The 16,981-nt window shown below is 33.4% G+C and overlaps 2 protein-coding genes across 2 annotated transcripts; both read right to left on the bottom strand.

Annotated features, from left to right (window-relative positions):
* Positions 1–2,200: 2,200 nt before the first annotated feature.
* LOC103488194 (protein PEROXIN-4) lies at positions 2,201–6,539 on the bottom strand. The gene is made up of 6 exons (XM_017044600.2): positions 6,303–6,539; positions 5,950–6,053; positions 4,597–4,716; positions 4,385–4,513; positions 3,383–3,512; positions 2,201–2,535 (listed from the first exon to the last, which is right to left on the bottom strand). The coding sequence occupies exons 2-6, from the start codon at positions 5,953–5,955 to the stop codon at positions 2,447–2,449; spliced, it is 474 nt and encodes a 157-aa protein (XP_016900089.1). The 5' UTR covers positions 5,956–6,053; positions 6,303–6,539; the 3' UTR covers positions 2,201–2,446.
* A 1,158-nt stretch (positions 6,540–7,697) lies between these two features.
* On the bottom strand, positions 7,698–14,191 carry LOC103488195 (TOM1-like protein 9). The gene is made up of 10 exons (XM_008446810.3): positions 13,850–14,191; positions 13,219–13,297; positions 11,925–12,023; positions 11,719–11,832; positions 11,348–11,511; positions 11,159–11,240; positions 10,940–11,025; positions 9,480–9,668; positions 8,791–9,296; positions 7,698–8,585 (listed from the first exon to the last, which is right to left on the bottom strand). The coding sequence occupies exons 1-10, from the start codon at positions 13,948–13,950 to the stop codon at positions 7,948–7,950; spliced, it is 2,058 nt and encodes a 685-aa protein (XP_008445032.1). The 5' UTR covers positions 13,951–14,191; the 3' UTR covers positions 7,698–7,947.
* Positions 14,192–16,981: the final 2,790 nt, after the last annotated feature.

Here is a 16,981-nt window from a genome sequence, read left to right as displayed (position 1 = left end):
ATGCATGTTAATTGGATATAAACTTAAATAAAATAGAGTTAATTATTTAGGTCATTAACAATTCAAGCGAGTATAAGTTATACAAAAGTTCGATACTTATTGTACTATAAAAAGAATACTAAAAATTTGAGCATCTTTTAAAAAAGTTATTATTTATTTACAGTGATAACTATCGATGGATCTAATATGGATTCGAAGATTCAAACTTTTTTAACTTCGTGTTGATCTTTATATAATATGAATAAAAAAAATTAATATAATATAAAATAATTATAATTAACTTAATGATTAAATATATATTATAAGATCATTCAATTTTAAACTCTACTTGTTGAGTTATTTAAGCTGTGTTATAAAGTATTTGAGAACAAAATCTTTAGATAAACATAGTTACCGATGTTAAATTTTGTGAAGTAGAAGGATATTTTTCATCTAAAAGATTATAATAAAAAGAAAAATTAGTTTAAATGATAAAATAATTTCAAATAAATATATAAAAAATAGTTAAATACCAAATTTTATTTGTAATAGACCACATCGATTAGAATAGTTTACTATTTGTATTCATTATGATATCCTAATAAACAACCGGTAGTTTCTCTTGATCTTTTCTGATTTATTTAGATTATGATATTTTGCTATATTTAAAAGTAGTAATAATCGATAAATTGGGAATCGAATAATAAGGGTTGGTTGATAATTATCCATATTAAGACACATGTGTGAAGCCCCAAAAGTGATTTGGTGAATTATGTGGGAGAATGTATTCATGCATGGAAGCCACGCTTTTCCCAAACCTCCGCCGATGATTCAGGTTGGGGGTCGTACCAACAATGTCTATAATTTTTATACATAAAAGTTACGTTACAAGTATATGATAAATACAATTTAAAAAACAACAAAATAAAAACATGAATTTTTGCAATATGTTTCATATATTAAAAAAAAAAAAAAAAGACTCGGGGATTTTAATTGGGTTTAAATCATTCAAATTCTTAAGTATGCTTTTGTTTTGATTTGATTACCAGGGTTAATTTTATCGGTTCATTACAAATTCTATATTATGTGAATTATGCTCAGCTTTACGTGAATATTTTTTATTTTGAAGTATTTAACGTTTTACTGATGGTAATTTAAAATCTTTTATTGAACTAATTAATCTCATTTTAGTTTTTCATTTTTCCAAATGTTAATTTAATCACTGACTCTCAAAACAAAATTCATTAAAAAAAAATGTTAACCGTAGGCTAATTGCAATATTAAATAAATCTACGTAAATTATAATATTTCAGCCTATGTATATTAAAATAGGAAAAACTAAATAGAGCAAAATAATAATAACACGAAACTGTTTGTATAAACTTTAAAAGTATATGTCGACTAAATGGATATATATATATATATATATAACCTACATTTTAGAGATTTTAGAGATCTATTAAATTTTAAATACAAGAGCTAAATAAATATGATTTAAAGAGTTCAAACGGAATCATATATATATATATATATATATATATATATATATATATATATATATATCATTTAAATAAAAAACATATTTGCACTCACCCATTTTCCTCGTTTTGTCTTCAGAAATTTCTGGACTCTCAGCTCAAATGATTTGGTGTTTTGGTTCGGTTTTTTTTTTTTTTTTTCAATAAGAGTATTTCTAGAGAAAATATGAAGTATTAATTGGTGAAATATCATAATATTTTTATAAAATTGAACTCATTTTGTAAATATTTCTGCCATCTATTCAACTTACGCTGTACAAATTAATTTATAGAATACTTCTGTATATAAAATAAATAAATAAAAGCATTAGTATTGTTTTTTCTTTCAAGTCATATGGATTTTACACACTATGTCACGTGAAAATAATATAATATTATCCTAACAAGACGAGAGGCAAATTAGCGATAATTTCAAATGGTATAATAATAGTTTTTTTTTTGAAAATTATTTCTCATTTAATTCTGAAAATAAGCCATGTTGAAAAAAATAGCTAAAAACAACTTTTTTAAAAAAAAAAATATTTAAAATAATTTTGCTAGTCACTTTTATTCTAAATTCACTTAATTTCAATATTGTATAAAGACACCCAATTTTCATCGATGGACAACTTTTAGCAATACATTTTGAACGTCATTTTTTTTAATTAAAAAAAAAACGATCCATCAAAATGGAAATAGAAATCTAAATAAGTATTGATTTCTTATATTGAAGACAGAACTATCAATACATAGAACATATTATGACCATCTAGTGAACAGAAAATAACAGTGAACACACATAAGATGGAATGTGCTTTACTACTTTACATAAGATGTCTGGATTTTATCAAATTTGTGGGTGTGACCAATAGCACTTTCTGCAATCTTCTTCTTGACAGCAGGAACGACAAATTCAATGGTTGGCAAAGAGGAAACCGAGCAACGGAACATCACCCCTTTTTGGGCATGGCAGCAAGCCTTGTGTACATCCTTGCCATCGATTGATATCCTCGGACATCCCCCGAACGCAGAAGGTTTCCTGTAAACAGCCACAAGATCAGGGTTATTGGCATTCGTCTCTGAAACATACATTGTTTTTATATGTTAAAGAGTCTGATCTTGAAATAGTTTATGAAACTGAGCAACATGCTTCAGTCAATTCAACTCAAAAGGCAACCCTATTGTTCGAAATGTTGGGAGTTTCTCTCGAAAGATCTACCCCAACTTTACAAAAGAAAAGATAGTTTTAAAAACTTGTTTTTGTTTTTGAAATTTGATTAAGTGTTCCTTCGAGTAATATAGAGATAAAGAAGATCGTGAGAAAACGGTATAATTTTCAAAAACAAAAATTCATATGGCTATCAAGCAGGTTTCAATTATTTGTAATCTAATTCTAGTCCCTCTAGAAGATGGCTTAGGAAGGGCTAAACTTTCCCAAAGATTAGTGGATGTGGTCCCTGAACCAAACACTTCATTCCTCAAAAAGCATCCCCTCCCCAACACAAGGGATTTACAAGAAGACCATCTCATCTAGCCCTAGGTAAACAAAGTCGGTTTACGTTGGCTACTCCGGTTTAGAGGTCCCCTAATATCTTGTTCACTAAAATATATTCAGTTGATTCGATTTTAAGAATATATAATTGAACATCAATCAATCAACTGGTACAACTCTAGTGCTTTTTCTAGAGAGGTAAAATTCAATGGAATTAGAAGAAAACAAGCATAAATTTCAAAAACTGAAAACTAAAAACAAAATCATTATCAAACGGGTTCTTAAACTACTTTGCTACATTATAAACTATCACACCATCACCACAAAGATTCAAAGAAATAAGCATGTAAATCAGGAAAAAAAAATTCATCGCAAGGAATCCATGTGAACTCACCAGAATCACAGTTTAGTGGGCTATCAGGTTCGGGATGAGCCATCAAAGCAATTATAGCCCTGCAAACAGATTGCAGAGTCCATGCTGGGCTCCATGCATTCTTCAATATATCTAGACAGATCTCACCCGTCTACACAAAGGAACAGAGATAAATGCAAAGTGTTGTTCAATTCAACAACTGAAACGATTTATGTTTACATCATGTATGTTTAATGACAAAAATGAAGTGTACTAAAATTAAGCTTCACCATAAAATAAGAATGCAATCACACAAGGTATCAACAGATGTGAATGACCACTGAATTGCTCCGCAACAAGAATTCCACTCATATAAAAGCACCAGTCCACAAAATTCCATAAGAAATCAACATAACTAGCTTCCCACTGCCTATCCCATCTCACGGAGAGGTCATTTTCAAACTCCAACATAGAGTGGATCAACTTTTAAGTTTGTAACACACCATATGCAACACTTTATGACAACTCTTTAAATTCTTCAATACCAATTGTTTCGTCAATTAGGCAGATTCCATCACTGCAACTACCATAATACCTTGGACTGGGTCAACCACCCAATTTTATGTCGTGCCTCCCTAGAATCCACATGATGATTTGTATGTGATAACTACTCTCTCTTGGACAATAGAACCCCCTCCCCTATTATTGTCCTTTCCTCCCCCATGATTACCTCCTTAAAATCCTTACAGCAATCTTGCTGGTAGTAAATTATCAAATTTAGTATAGATTGGACATGGTTGGCAGCTAGTTGGAGTTGGCGGGCTTTCTTAGGGTTACGACATTTGGGATCTGAGGGATCTCAAAGTATACTGAAGGTTATTTGGGTGTAACTTCATCAGTTCATGTAGGTACATTTGGGAATATGATGCAGATATCAGCACACTATAATTCATAGGAAACAATAAAATTGACAATTGTGACAGAAGGGCTCATGCTCATAGTTAGTGTAGGATTTGGAAAAATGAAAATCAAGGTGACTTCTACCTTAAAATGAACATTCGGGTGGAAAATTTTCGTTAAGAACCGCACTTGAGGCGGTTGCAAAGGGTATTGTTCAGGTACGGCGAAGGCAAGCTGGAAGACACCACCTTCAAAAGGAGTCTCTGACGGTCCCTAAAAAAGATGCATATCGATCATGTTAAAATTTAAAAACAACTCTGAAATCAAAATTTCAACTGAATCATTGAGAGAGTTACCTTGATCAGGGCTGTCCATTTAAAAATATTGGAGTCATCACAAACCAACTGAATATCTGGATCTGCTACCTTTTCTCTTTGAACCTCTTTGTACTCCTTGAACAACCTTGCTCTTGAGGCCTACACAAAATCAAGGTTTTAATAAGCATGAAGGCAACCTTGAGACCTTTCCTCTTCACAAGGCAAGGTATAAACCTTGAGAAGGTATGAGGCATAACCCCCAATTTTAATTAAAAACATCATACAAATCCTAAATGTTTATGATTGAAAATAATAATTACATAAAACTTAAAATATCAATTGGCACTTGTGTCTTTAGCCTAGGGAGTAAAAGTATTAATAGTTGTTCAGTAACAAAGGTACGTGAAGCTAATTGAAATCACCCGATAACCATAACCAAAGCAAATTAGTCCTCTACAATTATGGGTAAGTAACAGGTAGAAATTCACTATCATACAGGGGGATAACAAAAGCCTGACCTGAGAGAAACCATATAAAGTTACAATTACATTGAAAAAACAAAATGCAGATGAATCCAGAAAAATATGAGAACTTCAAAGAAAATCCAAATACTTCACGTTGTTACTGATCAGTCATCACCACATCATAACAGAGACGTACATACTTTTCTTAAGGCAATGAGGAAGAAAGGGCATCGGAAAAAGCTCAGACATGTGCAGGAATGAAATCAAACTTGAATGGCAGAGATAAATTTCAATGAAACTACAAGGGAAGATACTTTAATATTTGATTTGATAATGTTACATTTAATTTGAGAGGAAAAGGTTTAGTCTACGACCGATAAAGGTGAGATAATAATGCACAACTACTTAAACTATGCTCCGAATGGCACTAAGGAGGTTTGAAAGGTTCAAATCAGAGATCAACAGGACAAAGTGAACGGGGGAAATGCCGATCAATCACAAAAGTTAGTTGTACATAAGTTGGCAGACACTCAGAACATTCCATTTGTAAATAAACAAATTGAACTCAACTCCCACAATCCAATGAGCAAATCTTCTCACAGCAAAACGCAAGTTATGAATGCTTTTGTGGCAGGCTGAAAATTGCGCTACATTTTGCGGGAGTCATGGAACGAGAAATAATATAATCTCTATGGGTAGAGAGAGGACTTCGATGACGTTTGCTCACTTGATAGATTCTCAATTTCCTTTAGAACCTAAATTTCTAAGTCTTTTGTAATTATTCACTAGGTCCCATTCCTTCTTGTGGTTGACACTCAACTACAATTGTCGATCTTTTTGTATGTTTTTGTATTCTTTGTCTTTTCAATGAAAGTCAGGCTTTCCATTAAGAAAATACACATTTATGCAACTAAGTATAGTGGCTAACCTGCATTATAGATTCTCCAAGATTAAACACGCGGTTTCAAGCCTAGAATTCTCGGACCAGCAAAATTACCGGCCGACAAACTGCAACCGGTACAAAAGAAAAGCCTCTACACAAGAACAAATCATAATTAATAAAACCATAAGGATTTGTAGAACGCATAATATCAAACCCTAGAGAAGAAATTCGAGGTGAAAGGAATGAAAGAAAGAGAAATCCATAGACTATAGAGTTCCTTTAAACGGAGAAACGATGAAAACACAAATTGACGGAAATCAAAGCAACTATAGATTCCTAAAAGCAGAAGAACCAATAATTCGAACAAATCGAAGATTATACAAAACAGAACAACTCACAATCAACAATAAGATCGATTTTTCGTCCAGAAACGAGCTGGAGACAGCACGGAGATGCTGGAAAGGGGGAAACGCGCCAAAGACTTAATCGGAGATGATATCTATGGAACGTACTTTGCGGTCTTTTGTATTCGTATCAGCAACCACCGGCCGTCTTCCGTAATTCGTAGCTTCTCGTGATGTTGAATCTCGGGAATTGAAATATTTTTATATCTTTTTTTTTTCTTTTCTTATTTTTGTATTAGTCAATTCTCCAATAATATTTGCTTGTACCTAATATTTTATTTTATAATAACAATTTGAATGAACAATCTCTCCTTTTTTAAATCAGGAAATATTCACATTCATTCGGGGATTCAAACGTAAGTCGTAAACATAATAGATGAATTTACAAGTTTAGCCCTTGACATTTTGAGGTTCGTATCGATCTTTTTCCCTTAATTCTAGAACGTGTTTAATATGGGGCGTTGGTTCAAATTTCACACCTTTATATTTTAAATATTCTTAAGAAAGGTGAGAACATCAGGTTCAACCTCCTCTGGAATCCCATGGACCTCATGAATTTGGGATACCACGACTCTACGACAACGTAGAGTACAAATCTTCATGAATTTGCTTTTAGTTTTTCAATTCTTGAGTGACTTTAGATGATGTATAAATTTGTAATGTAATCAAGATTATCCTGAATTAGAAAAATGTTGGAAAGCTTGAATAATTAAAGATAGAACAAATATGAAATGTGAAAACAATGAAAAAATGAGATATTAAAAACTGTCTTTTGTTCACATTATAAATCAAACTCATAACATTTAATCTAAACATAAGTTTTAGATTAAATTACATTACAAACATATCTTATTATTATCCACCAAACACCCTCTTAAGACTTTTCAATTTGTTCAATAAGATATCATCGAAGTAACAAGATTTGAGACTTTTCAATTTCTTCAATAAGATATCATCAATGTAATAAGATTTGAAGTGTCATACATCCACAATTGTGAACTAGGCTCTTCTTTAGTTACATGCCCTCGTGATTCTACTATTGTTAGTTTCACTCGAACAGTAGAAGTACAAAAAAATGTTCTCACTTATACACAATTTTTGTCTTATTAACTAGCATGTGAGATTTCATTACATTTCGTACCAGATTTCTCTTACCTTTTCAACACAACTCAATCAAAGGTCTCATAGGTTTAAAATTATAATTCCCATAACAAAAATGCGTCAACAAAACAATTTGTCTTTTGATTCTAATCTGAAAACAAAACAGCTTAGTGTTATTTAAACTAATTCATAAACTCTCTTAAGCAAAATAGTACAAGATACAAGTGGTTATTACGGATCATGTTAAAAAATTTATTGAAAAACAACTAAAATGAATGAGAGATGAACTTTACACTAAAGTAATTTATTAAAAACAAAAAAAGAGGGAAAAAATCAACAAAAGGTCGAATTTAATGTAGGTGGTCTCCCAAGGCTTTTTCCATTTCTCTTTTCCTTTTTCCATCCCTCTACAAGAAATATACACGATTTCACCAATACTCAAACAGGCAACAAGAATGAGGGGCCAAAGGCAAACACTATATGTATGCAATGTGAAAACAGGGAAGCATAAAAAAAACAAAGGAAAAAGGCAATCATTTCACATGCTACCAGCTCTGCCGGGAGTGGATTTTGCGGGTTTGAATTTTGCAATGTCCACGAGGTCGCCGAACAGTTTGTCCTCTGGTTTATTGACTGGCTTCATGGGAGGCACATAAGATAGAGCAGAAGCTTGAGAAGACGAATTGCTCAAACTCATATCATCTCTAACGGACAGGCCATACATTTGCTGCTCAAGATATTGGGGCATTTGCGGTTGACCGTGACCATATCCATAGCCAGGGTTGTATTGGTTGTGGTTGCCATACATTTGTTGAGGGTAATATTGTTGTGTCATCTGGTTAGCTTGTGGATGTTGTGGAGGCATTGACATACCCATATTTTGTATGCCTGGGATCTGCTGCGGAGGCATCGGCATACCCAACTGATGGTTTGGATTAACATGGCTATTCATGTTAGACATCTGACCACTTGTTATCGGCTGGATGTACATACCTATACCTACAACCTCATTCCCCATTGATTGAGGTCCCTGGGGATGTCCACCAAGTCCGTGTGAGACAATAACCTGAGTAGTAACCTGCATTGGTTGAGAGTAATGAGAGCCTGCCACTGGGCTGCCAACATCAGATGACTGAGCTTCCCAGGGTGGAGGTGGTAATGAACCAACTTGCGAACCTGTCACACAATCAAATATCATGCAAGTCTTGCATATGTTCACATTGAAATCCAAAACAAAAATGTCAAGCAAATGGTAGGTGAAATTCAACTAAGAGATGTGCGCAACAGAACAGCAGAAGGAACACAGAAAACTTGCGAGTCCCAGGAATAGGGAAACACAAAGATGTAGAATTCTTTGCAAGCCAAGTGTAGATAAAAGTACCATAGCCAGGTGAATGGGGTTGCTGTTGCTGCTGAGGAGAAGTTTGACCATTCCAGGCAGAACCTACACCCTGCATGTACATCGATTGCTCGTAATTAGGTGAACCCATGTTCATGACATTCCCATTTGGGTACAATCCAGCTTGAGGGGAATGAACATTAGGTTGCTGCTGCTGCAATTGAGAACCATGTGGATGCAGGGGTTGCGCACCAGGATTAATAGGAGGGGGGTTTGCAGGATTAGAGGCATTGTTACTATCAGAGAACATGTCAAATAGAACAAGAGCATTTTGATCCGATGCAGGAGGATTAGGTTGTTGCTGTTGCTCTCCAAGAGGAACAAGAGCCAACGAAGTCTCTGCCTTCGGTGAATTGAAGTCACCACTCAGCAGGTCGACATTGGGTTCAACTCTACCTGGAGGAGCTGGCCCATTAGCTGCACCTGGTGCAGGAAGCAATAACTGGTTCAGGGTTTGAGAACCTTCACCAGCATTCGAGGTGGCAGCACTGCAGAACAATTAGACGTAAATACACAACCAACATGAGGTTATTCATGACTCAAATGACCAGGATCAAATCTTTAAGCATTCAATGAAACCTTACAAGCATGATCAATCTTAACATGCAAATCTATGCAATATACTAGTTACCATACTGCAAAAAGTAATCGACCCTAGAAGATGTAATTACTTTGTCTCAGGCTGTTTGCTGTTATCTCCAGTGTCAATAAGGGGCCGGTCTACATCAACGAGTGTTGTAGCAGATTCAGACTTTGGTTTCTGAACAACAGGATTTCCAGAAGAAATAGATTCATGCCTAGCAAGTAGCCTCTGAAGATCATCGTTAAGTGCAAGTCCTTGGCAAAGTAATGACTCATCCCTGTGCCAGGGTTATGAGATAAAGTTAAAAACATCCATTATATAAAATGTGATTCTCCGGTTAGCATTCATTAATGAACATTTCATAGACTATTTGTTCCATAATAAGTAGACCAGAAAGCAAACATACAATGCTTCTGCTACTTAAATTACCTTATAGTACTTTAAGCAAACTCACACCTCATACAACAAAATCACAAATAACATCGAGTGTAGGCCAGGTTACCAAAACAGTAGCCGTACAGTATTACATGTAATTACTTTATTTTCTATACAAATCAATTGAAAGTTGCTGGAGTCCCTTTATGTAGAGGGGTTCCCTTCTTGCGTGGGCTTGTTTTCTTTTGTATGCCCTTGTATTTTCTTTCTTCTTTTTTCCTTAAATAAAAGTCGTTTTTAAAATAATATTATATATTGAGAATCTTATGTAGTTCCTTGGCTCAAGAAAGAAATGTCCACCTTCCCCATTTATGATTGATTTCTTTCTTTCTCTCTCTATTCAATGAGCTTAACGAATAAGGAAAGAAAGAAGGGCTGTTTTCAAATTTAGTAAAATGAACTACAATATTTTACAAAACATTGCAAAATATCACAATCCATCTACGAAGAACAGCGATAGATCAAGATAAACTACTATCTATGTCTATCCGTATCATGATAGATACAGATTAGTCTATCAGTCTATCACATATAGATTGTGATACTATGCTATATTTGTAATTTTTTTCAAAAGTTTTGTCTGTTACAATTCTATTATTGTAAATATCGTGTTTTTTTTTTTGGGTTTTTCTACACTTTCCTTATTTGGTCACAATTGTGACTTTTCTTTATTGAATGCAATAAGGTGTTATGATTCTCTCTCAAACCTAAGTGTTTTACATGGTATCAAAGAGCCTGAGAAAAATTAGGGTTTGAAAATTGAGGACAAAGAAATTGATTAGTAAGATGGACGATTCCCAATCCTATAACAGGAGTGGAGGTTCCATCAGCTATAGTGACATTAGGCCAAGAGGTAGGTGTACAAAGGTTTTTCTCTAACCTTTGTAACAAGAGATGAAGAATAGATGTTCCTTTGTAAAGAACATCTACTTCTTTTTTGTTTTAACTTCTTGTTAAAACATATTTTTTTGTTGATTTTGCGAAAATTACCAAGAAAAAATATGTTTCCTCTTTGAAACAAAAAACCAAGCATATTTGTGAAGGCACAATCGAGAACAATAGTGTCAATAGCAGCAATAACATGCAAAAGCAACTATAAGTATGAGGTCTTACGCAGTTGAGTTAACAAGGTGAACCACCCTCTGCTTGTAAGTACGGCACTGGTCAACCAAGTCAACAATAACTTCCTGTCTGATAGCCTGCCAGATGAGAAATCCCAACATGAATAGAATCGAGAATCCACACATGTGAGTCGACAGAAGAATAAAAAACATCCCAGGTATGTCATGAGAAAAAACATGGTTTTGCTTTCATTTTAAACTATTAAATTACCTCTTTATTCCCTGGTTCTAATGCATTAAGCATTTCTGAAAGAACGTCCATAATTCCACGAGCATTTTGAATTTCAGTCAGGCTGGAAAGATGAAATCAAAATCAATTCAATAGATCCTATTAACTAGATTCATAAAATGGACAAGATACTATGATGATGGAAAGTGAGAATAAAAGAAGTTTGTGCACCTTAAGGTCGGAAACTCGGACTCAGCAGAGGTTTCAGCACCATCTTGCTGATTACGATCAGGATTCCGTAGATTAGGAGGATATGATGCCAAAGGTTGTGTTTGTGGCGGAGTGAATACAGGTGCAGAGCTTTCAGATCTCTGGGGGAAAACTGCTCCAGCACGCTGAAACAAAGAAGGAATTAATACTCACATACTCATGTCATGATAACTAGTAGAAAACAGTGAGCGCATAAAGAAATAATAAATAAAAAAAAACTGAGACAATTCACAAACTTTTGCAAAAAATGGCAGGAGTTTCAAAGAATAAATTATTTCTAAGGAATTCAATCAATCTCAATTGGGATTAAAAGAATGCTTTTCAACGTTTACCAACAATTCCTGGTATGCAGCATAATATTGTGGATATCTTGCCCTAGGTCCTCCAAAAGCTTCTTGCCAAGTATCTATCAGAATCAATATCTTCTCTTTGACGCGAAAATCAGGCTACATTATGGCCAAAATTGCTGAGATGTTATTCTATGAAAGAATGACAGGTGAAGCAAAAAAACAACAAAATATTCTAGATGAAATCCTACCTTCTTCTTCACCATTTTTACCAACTCATGAAGAAGACCCTTCTCTGCCACATGCATATGAACAATGTCCCCACAATTCTTGATGATTGTTTCCAACAGCTAGAATGTAGAGATATGACAAAATCAGAAATTAACTTATTCCTCTATAACAGAATACCAAGATTTAGTGAAATGAATATTGCTGCAGGAAACAAAGTAACGCAAGCTTAAAATGTGGATAAGCAAGATTAATAAAATCAAATTAGTAACTTCCTGAAGAAATTATTGTAGTAGCTTGAGGTAGTATTTTATCTCATTATTCTCCTTCCGCCACACAAAACCAAAGAGAAATCGGTTCAATCTTCAACTAACAAACTGCACCCCTATTTTTTAAGCTAACTTACTTTCTTTTTCCTTATAAGAAAGGAAGACTTTCTATTAAGCAGAGACTAGTATTCAAAAACAGAAAATAAGACATATCTACACAAGATTTCTATGAGCAAATTTCTTGATTATGATCTTTATGGTAAAAGGCAGATACAAAGGATATTTGGAGTAGGATTATATATTTAGAAACTTAAACAAAGGACTTCAGCACCACATTGTTCATGTGATTATCCCCATTTTGAAAGCACACTGCATATAATCTCCTCTTTTTCACGGAACACTATCCACCTCCATTACTTTTGAATCTATATGTGTTGTAGTCCACAATCAAAGAATTTGTTCAGTCTTTATGCAAAAGAGGATGTCTATGTCTATTTTACCTCAAGCAGATTCCTGTAGGCTAAAAATTCACTGCCCTTCAATAACATCCAAGTGCAAAACAGTTGATGCATGCCTTATGGCTTACAGTATTCGGTAGCTAATGAACATATAAATATAGGATATACCATTCCCAAAAGAGTTCATTTTTGTATTTTTAAAATTCTGTAACTATTTATGATTCGCACATCCAATCAAAGAAATCTAAACCCCAAACTTAATTATTGGTTAATGAAAGTGATTTAACCAAGACATAATCCATTTAGAACAAGGATGAAAACAGATTCGTAGTAGTTGGCACCACTAGAACAAGGAAAAACAGATTCAGGTTAGTTAGAATATGTTCTTTTTTCCTTCTTTTTCTGGTGAAAAAGAAGATAACAACTGTACAATACAACAAGCAACACTGTCTTCCGAAACTAACAATAACTGCTTAGATATTAATGACCAAAGTAGTAAAAAAAACTGTGCAATCAATATAGCCCATATGACAGCGAGTGCATAGAAATAACAAGATAAATTAAACATAAGCCTATCTTAGGGGACTTACCGTCAGGGCAAGAAGTTGAACTTTTGCGTTCTTGCTTCCAAGGCGTTTCTTTATACCTTTAACGACATCTTTAGCTTGCCTGAAAATTTGCCAATGAAATAGTGAACTCCAAGCCTAAAGATTAGACACTTAGAAAAGATAAATGACAAACACGACCAAACGTTGAAATAAATAACCTAAGCGTCGTTAAATTACTGGGTCAAGAAATCCAATTAAAACGAAAACCTAATCAGTAGCAAAACATGCTGAAATTTCTCATTTATTTATCGAGATGCATGAACAGTCAGTTGCTGAGTCGCAAATCATAATTTCCATTTGAATGCAAAATAACAAAGAGAAGAAGCAAGTTTCCATTTGGCCTGTCTTCTATCTTCAGTTTGTAAATACACCAAATGATAAATCCCAACAGCGGACTTCTAGTAATCATTTGTTTTTGCGACGAACAGATTCTTAGCAACCGAACACAGAAAATAACCACGCCCAAATTCGAAGACTTCTTTCACCCAATCATTTAAAAATAGCTTACAATAAGAACAGATAACACAACTTTTCAAAACTGAAAAAAAAAATCGACAAAAACAATGATTGAAAACGAAAAACGATGAACCAAACAATCGGATGCAATGCGTACCCAGGGTCATGGTTCAACATATCACAGATCTCGATGTTCATCGCCCAATCTGGACCAATCAACATATCGCTCGTAGCACGCGCCACCACGGAATTCACCATCTCTCTTCCGCGCAAAAAGTACTCCCCGATCGGAAGAAAAAAATCCTATTCCGACAACCGTACAAGTTTCCACCGGCGACGGGAAACAATTTTCCGGCTAATTAGCTGAATATTCCGTCTACTCTCTCTCTCTATCTCTCAAAATCGCTCTCCGGCCGCGAGATCGCCAGTAACCCCCCTTTTTTCTCTCGACAAACAAACAATACTTTTTTTTTCTTTTTCTTTTCTTTTTTCCTTTTTTTTTTTTCTAACCGCATTTTAGTTTGCTTTCTCATAGGCATTAGATGGAACTAAAACGGAAGGCCAGTAAACTTTCGCCACGTGTAAAACAACGATCCACTTCCGTTGTATAGTACTGAGGTGGAAGACTTTCGTTCCATCGGCTCGACCGACCTTTTTTATTTTTTACCATCAAGCGGTTCCGGTTCTTTGTTTCCCCACTTCATATGGGTCGGCTTTTTTTCGGGAAATTTTCCGCTGCGACGCGCGACCATGAATCTACCCCATCATTGATTGATGTTTTTCGGTATCCGGGTTTGACGGTGTAATGGAGGGGATGCATGTACACAAACAAAATACTCCTAAATTTAATATTTATGTCAAAAGAAATTTTAACTTTGAAAATTATATATATACGTTTACGAGGGGGACATTTTTAATATAAATAGAAGAATTATAATAAAATCATCAAAAATATTTATACAATATGATAAAAAATCATATTCTGTCTGATAGAGTTTATATATATCATTATGGTAGAAAAGGATTTAAAACTATTAAAGATAAATTTGAAATTTTGCTATTTTTTATCTCTAATTTTTAAAATATTAGCTCGATACTCTTAGCTCTGTTTTTCCTTTAGATACTCTTAACCTTGCAAAGAAACAAAGTTTAAGAAGGGAAATTGTCACATGTAACAAAAAAAAATGAAACTATTTACAAAATATATCAACAAAAATCAAATTGACTAAAAACATTTCGATGAATTTTACTACATTTTGTAAATAGTTACAACATTTTGTTATTCTTAAAAATGTCTACAACTTAAAAATATCTAAACAACTTAATTTGAAGTTTCATTGTCTTCCAAAAAAAAAATCTATCTTGAAACAAAATTATAAACATATTATATTATCTTTCTCCTTCATATGAGTTCTCATATATTCTCTCATTTGTGTAATTATTATACATCAAAATCAAATTATCCTCTTAGAACTTAGAAAAGTGATAAATAGTCGAAATACAAAATAACGTATTTATCTATTAACGTACAATTATTCACTAAATTATCCTATTCATGTTTCACCTTCTACCATTTTTTTAATTTTATTTTTTTAAAAAAAGTATTTTTTCGTAAATAAACGTTGAGTTGAATGGGAGGGAAATTCTCACTCACGTACATATCTGAACAAAAAAAAGAAATCAAAGTTATTTAAAGCATTTAAACTTTCTCTAGCGCTTTTTAATGTTTGAAATTCTTAAAAATACATACATACATATACATATATACATACATATATATATATACATACATACACACACACATATATATATATTTTAAAAAAAAAGAAAAAAAAATTGTGGTCTACGCAAATAATTTTCTCCATTAATTTTGCCTTCCAAGTGGCTATTATACATTGGGGAGCTAATTGATTAGATTACTTTAAAATTGTATTTGATGAAAATGACAATAACGAGGCCACGCATCAATTCATATTCCGAAATGTCCAACCCTTAGTTTGGAAATCTATGCAGCAATCAGTAAAGCATATCCACTTTAGCCTTCGTCTCGAAATACACGTAATGTCATCTTACTTGTAAACTTTTAATACAGTGTTTTATTATTTGTTGCCGTAGAAAATTACTTCTTTTCCAAAAAAAGAATAACATTAACAATAATTAATCATAGTCCACAAAACAAACCTCTCCCAAAGCATAGGAGAACCACATGGGCAGACCAAGAAACCCCCCCGCACTATTCTTCATATCTACAAGAATAGAAGACACAAAAGATGTATCAAAAACCTTAGAAAAGAACGTCGCGAGCAAGATAATGAGTAGTCTCATTTGCTAGTCTAGGACACTAGAACTCCGAGACGAAACAAACCATATGAACCGACTCAACTAAAATACCAATCTCACCATAACTATATCAATCAATTCAAACAAATTCACTTCCTTGTGATTGAGGGCATACATGCACCAAATTCCCGCAATCAAATTCCATCAATAGTGGAGGAGTGGTGTCCCACAAAACTAAAAAAACAACTTAAAAAGGCATTTTATTAAAGCTAACGTCTCTAAGTTTTAATATCTCATCTGATATTAACTTTATCATACCCAACACATACAAAAACAATATTACAATGTGCTAATTTTAATATTTTATAAGAGGAGTCCAAACTATAAACTTTTGTGGTCAGTAACACAAATAAAAACCAATTGAACTATGAAATTTTTGTCATTAGCACGAAAAAGTTAAAAAGGTGTATGCAATAACAAATCCAAATTAAAAGTATATAAATATTTACAAACAAGAAAACAAAACTTAACCCTAAATTAAACTCACAACAAATAAACATTTTGAAAAGTAAAGTTGTATCAAAATCAAATTCAAATTCAAAACTCCAAAATTCAATTTTCTTCTTCATTCGTTCTTTCATCTTCCCCAAAATTGAATATGTTGCTTATTCATTAGCTAGCCATGCATCAGCCAATAAAACGTCACTTTCTTTTGACTGAAAATTTTCCTCTCTGGTTGTGTTCCCCAACCCAAGTGGGTTCTTGTAATTCTCCAACTCAAACTCTTCCTTTAATAAAGTCCTAGTGGCTTTTATTATTATTATTAAAAATATATATAAAACCTTTGAAAAGTTAGGGCCAAATAAAAGCCACAAAAATTCCGAGGAAAAAATGTATTTTGTCGAACAAATTTATATTAAGAATAACTCAAAATAAAGTTAAAAGATTTGGTCATTTTACACGTTAAGATTGAACAATTTAGAATGTTTTTTTAGTGATAGTGGGATAT

This window comes from Cucumis melo, chromosome 3 (assembly GCF_025177605.1).
Source record: "Cucumis melo cultivar AY chromosome 3, USDA_Cmelo_AY_1.0, whole genome shotgun sequence".
NCBI classification, from domain to species: domain Eukaryota; kingdom Viridiplantae; phylum Streptophyta; class Magnoliopsida; order Cucurbitales; family Cucurbitaceae; genus Cucumis; species Cucumis melo.
The sequence above is the reverse complement of the archived record's forward strand: the minus strand, read 5'-3'. Positions and strand labels throughout refer to the sequence as shown.

Coding starts and splice junctions, on each gene's coding strand:
- LOC103488194 (XM_017044600.2), bottom strand. Junction 3,513..4,384: donor ACCCGAATGTTCATTTTAAG/GTAGAAGTCACC, acceptor TCCTTTGTGTAG/ACGGGTGAGATCTGTCTAGA. Junction 2,536..3,382: donor CCCACTAAACTGTGATTCTG/GTGAGTTCACAT, acceptor GGCTGTTTACAG/GAAACCTTCTGCGTTCGGGG.
- LOC103488195 (XM_008446810.3), bottom strand. CDS start 13,950: ATGGTGAATTCCGTGGTGGCGCGTGCTACGAGCGATATGTTGATTGGT. Junction 11,833..11,924: donor TAAAAATGGTGAAGAAGAAG/GTAGGATTTCAT, acceptor GCCATAATGTAG/CCTGATTTTCGCGTCAAAGA. Junction 11,512..11,718: donor CTGCATACCAGGAATTGTTG/GTAAACGTTGAA, acceptor TCTTTGTTTCAG/CGTGCTGGAGCAGTTTTCCC.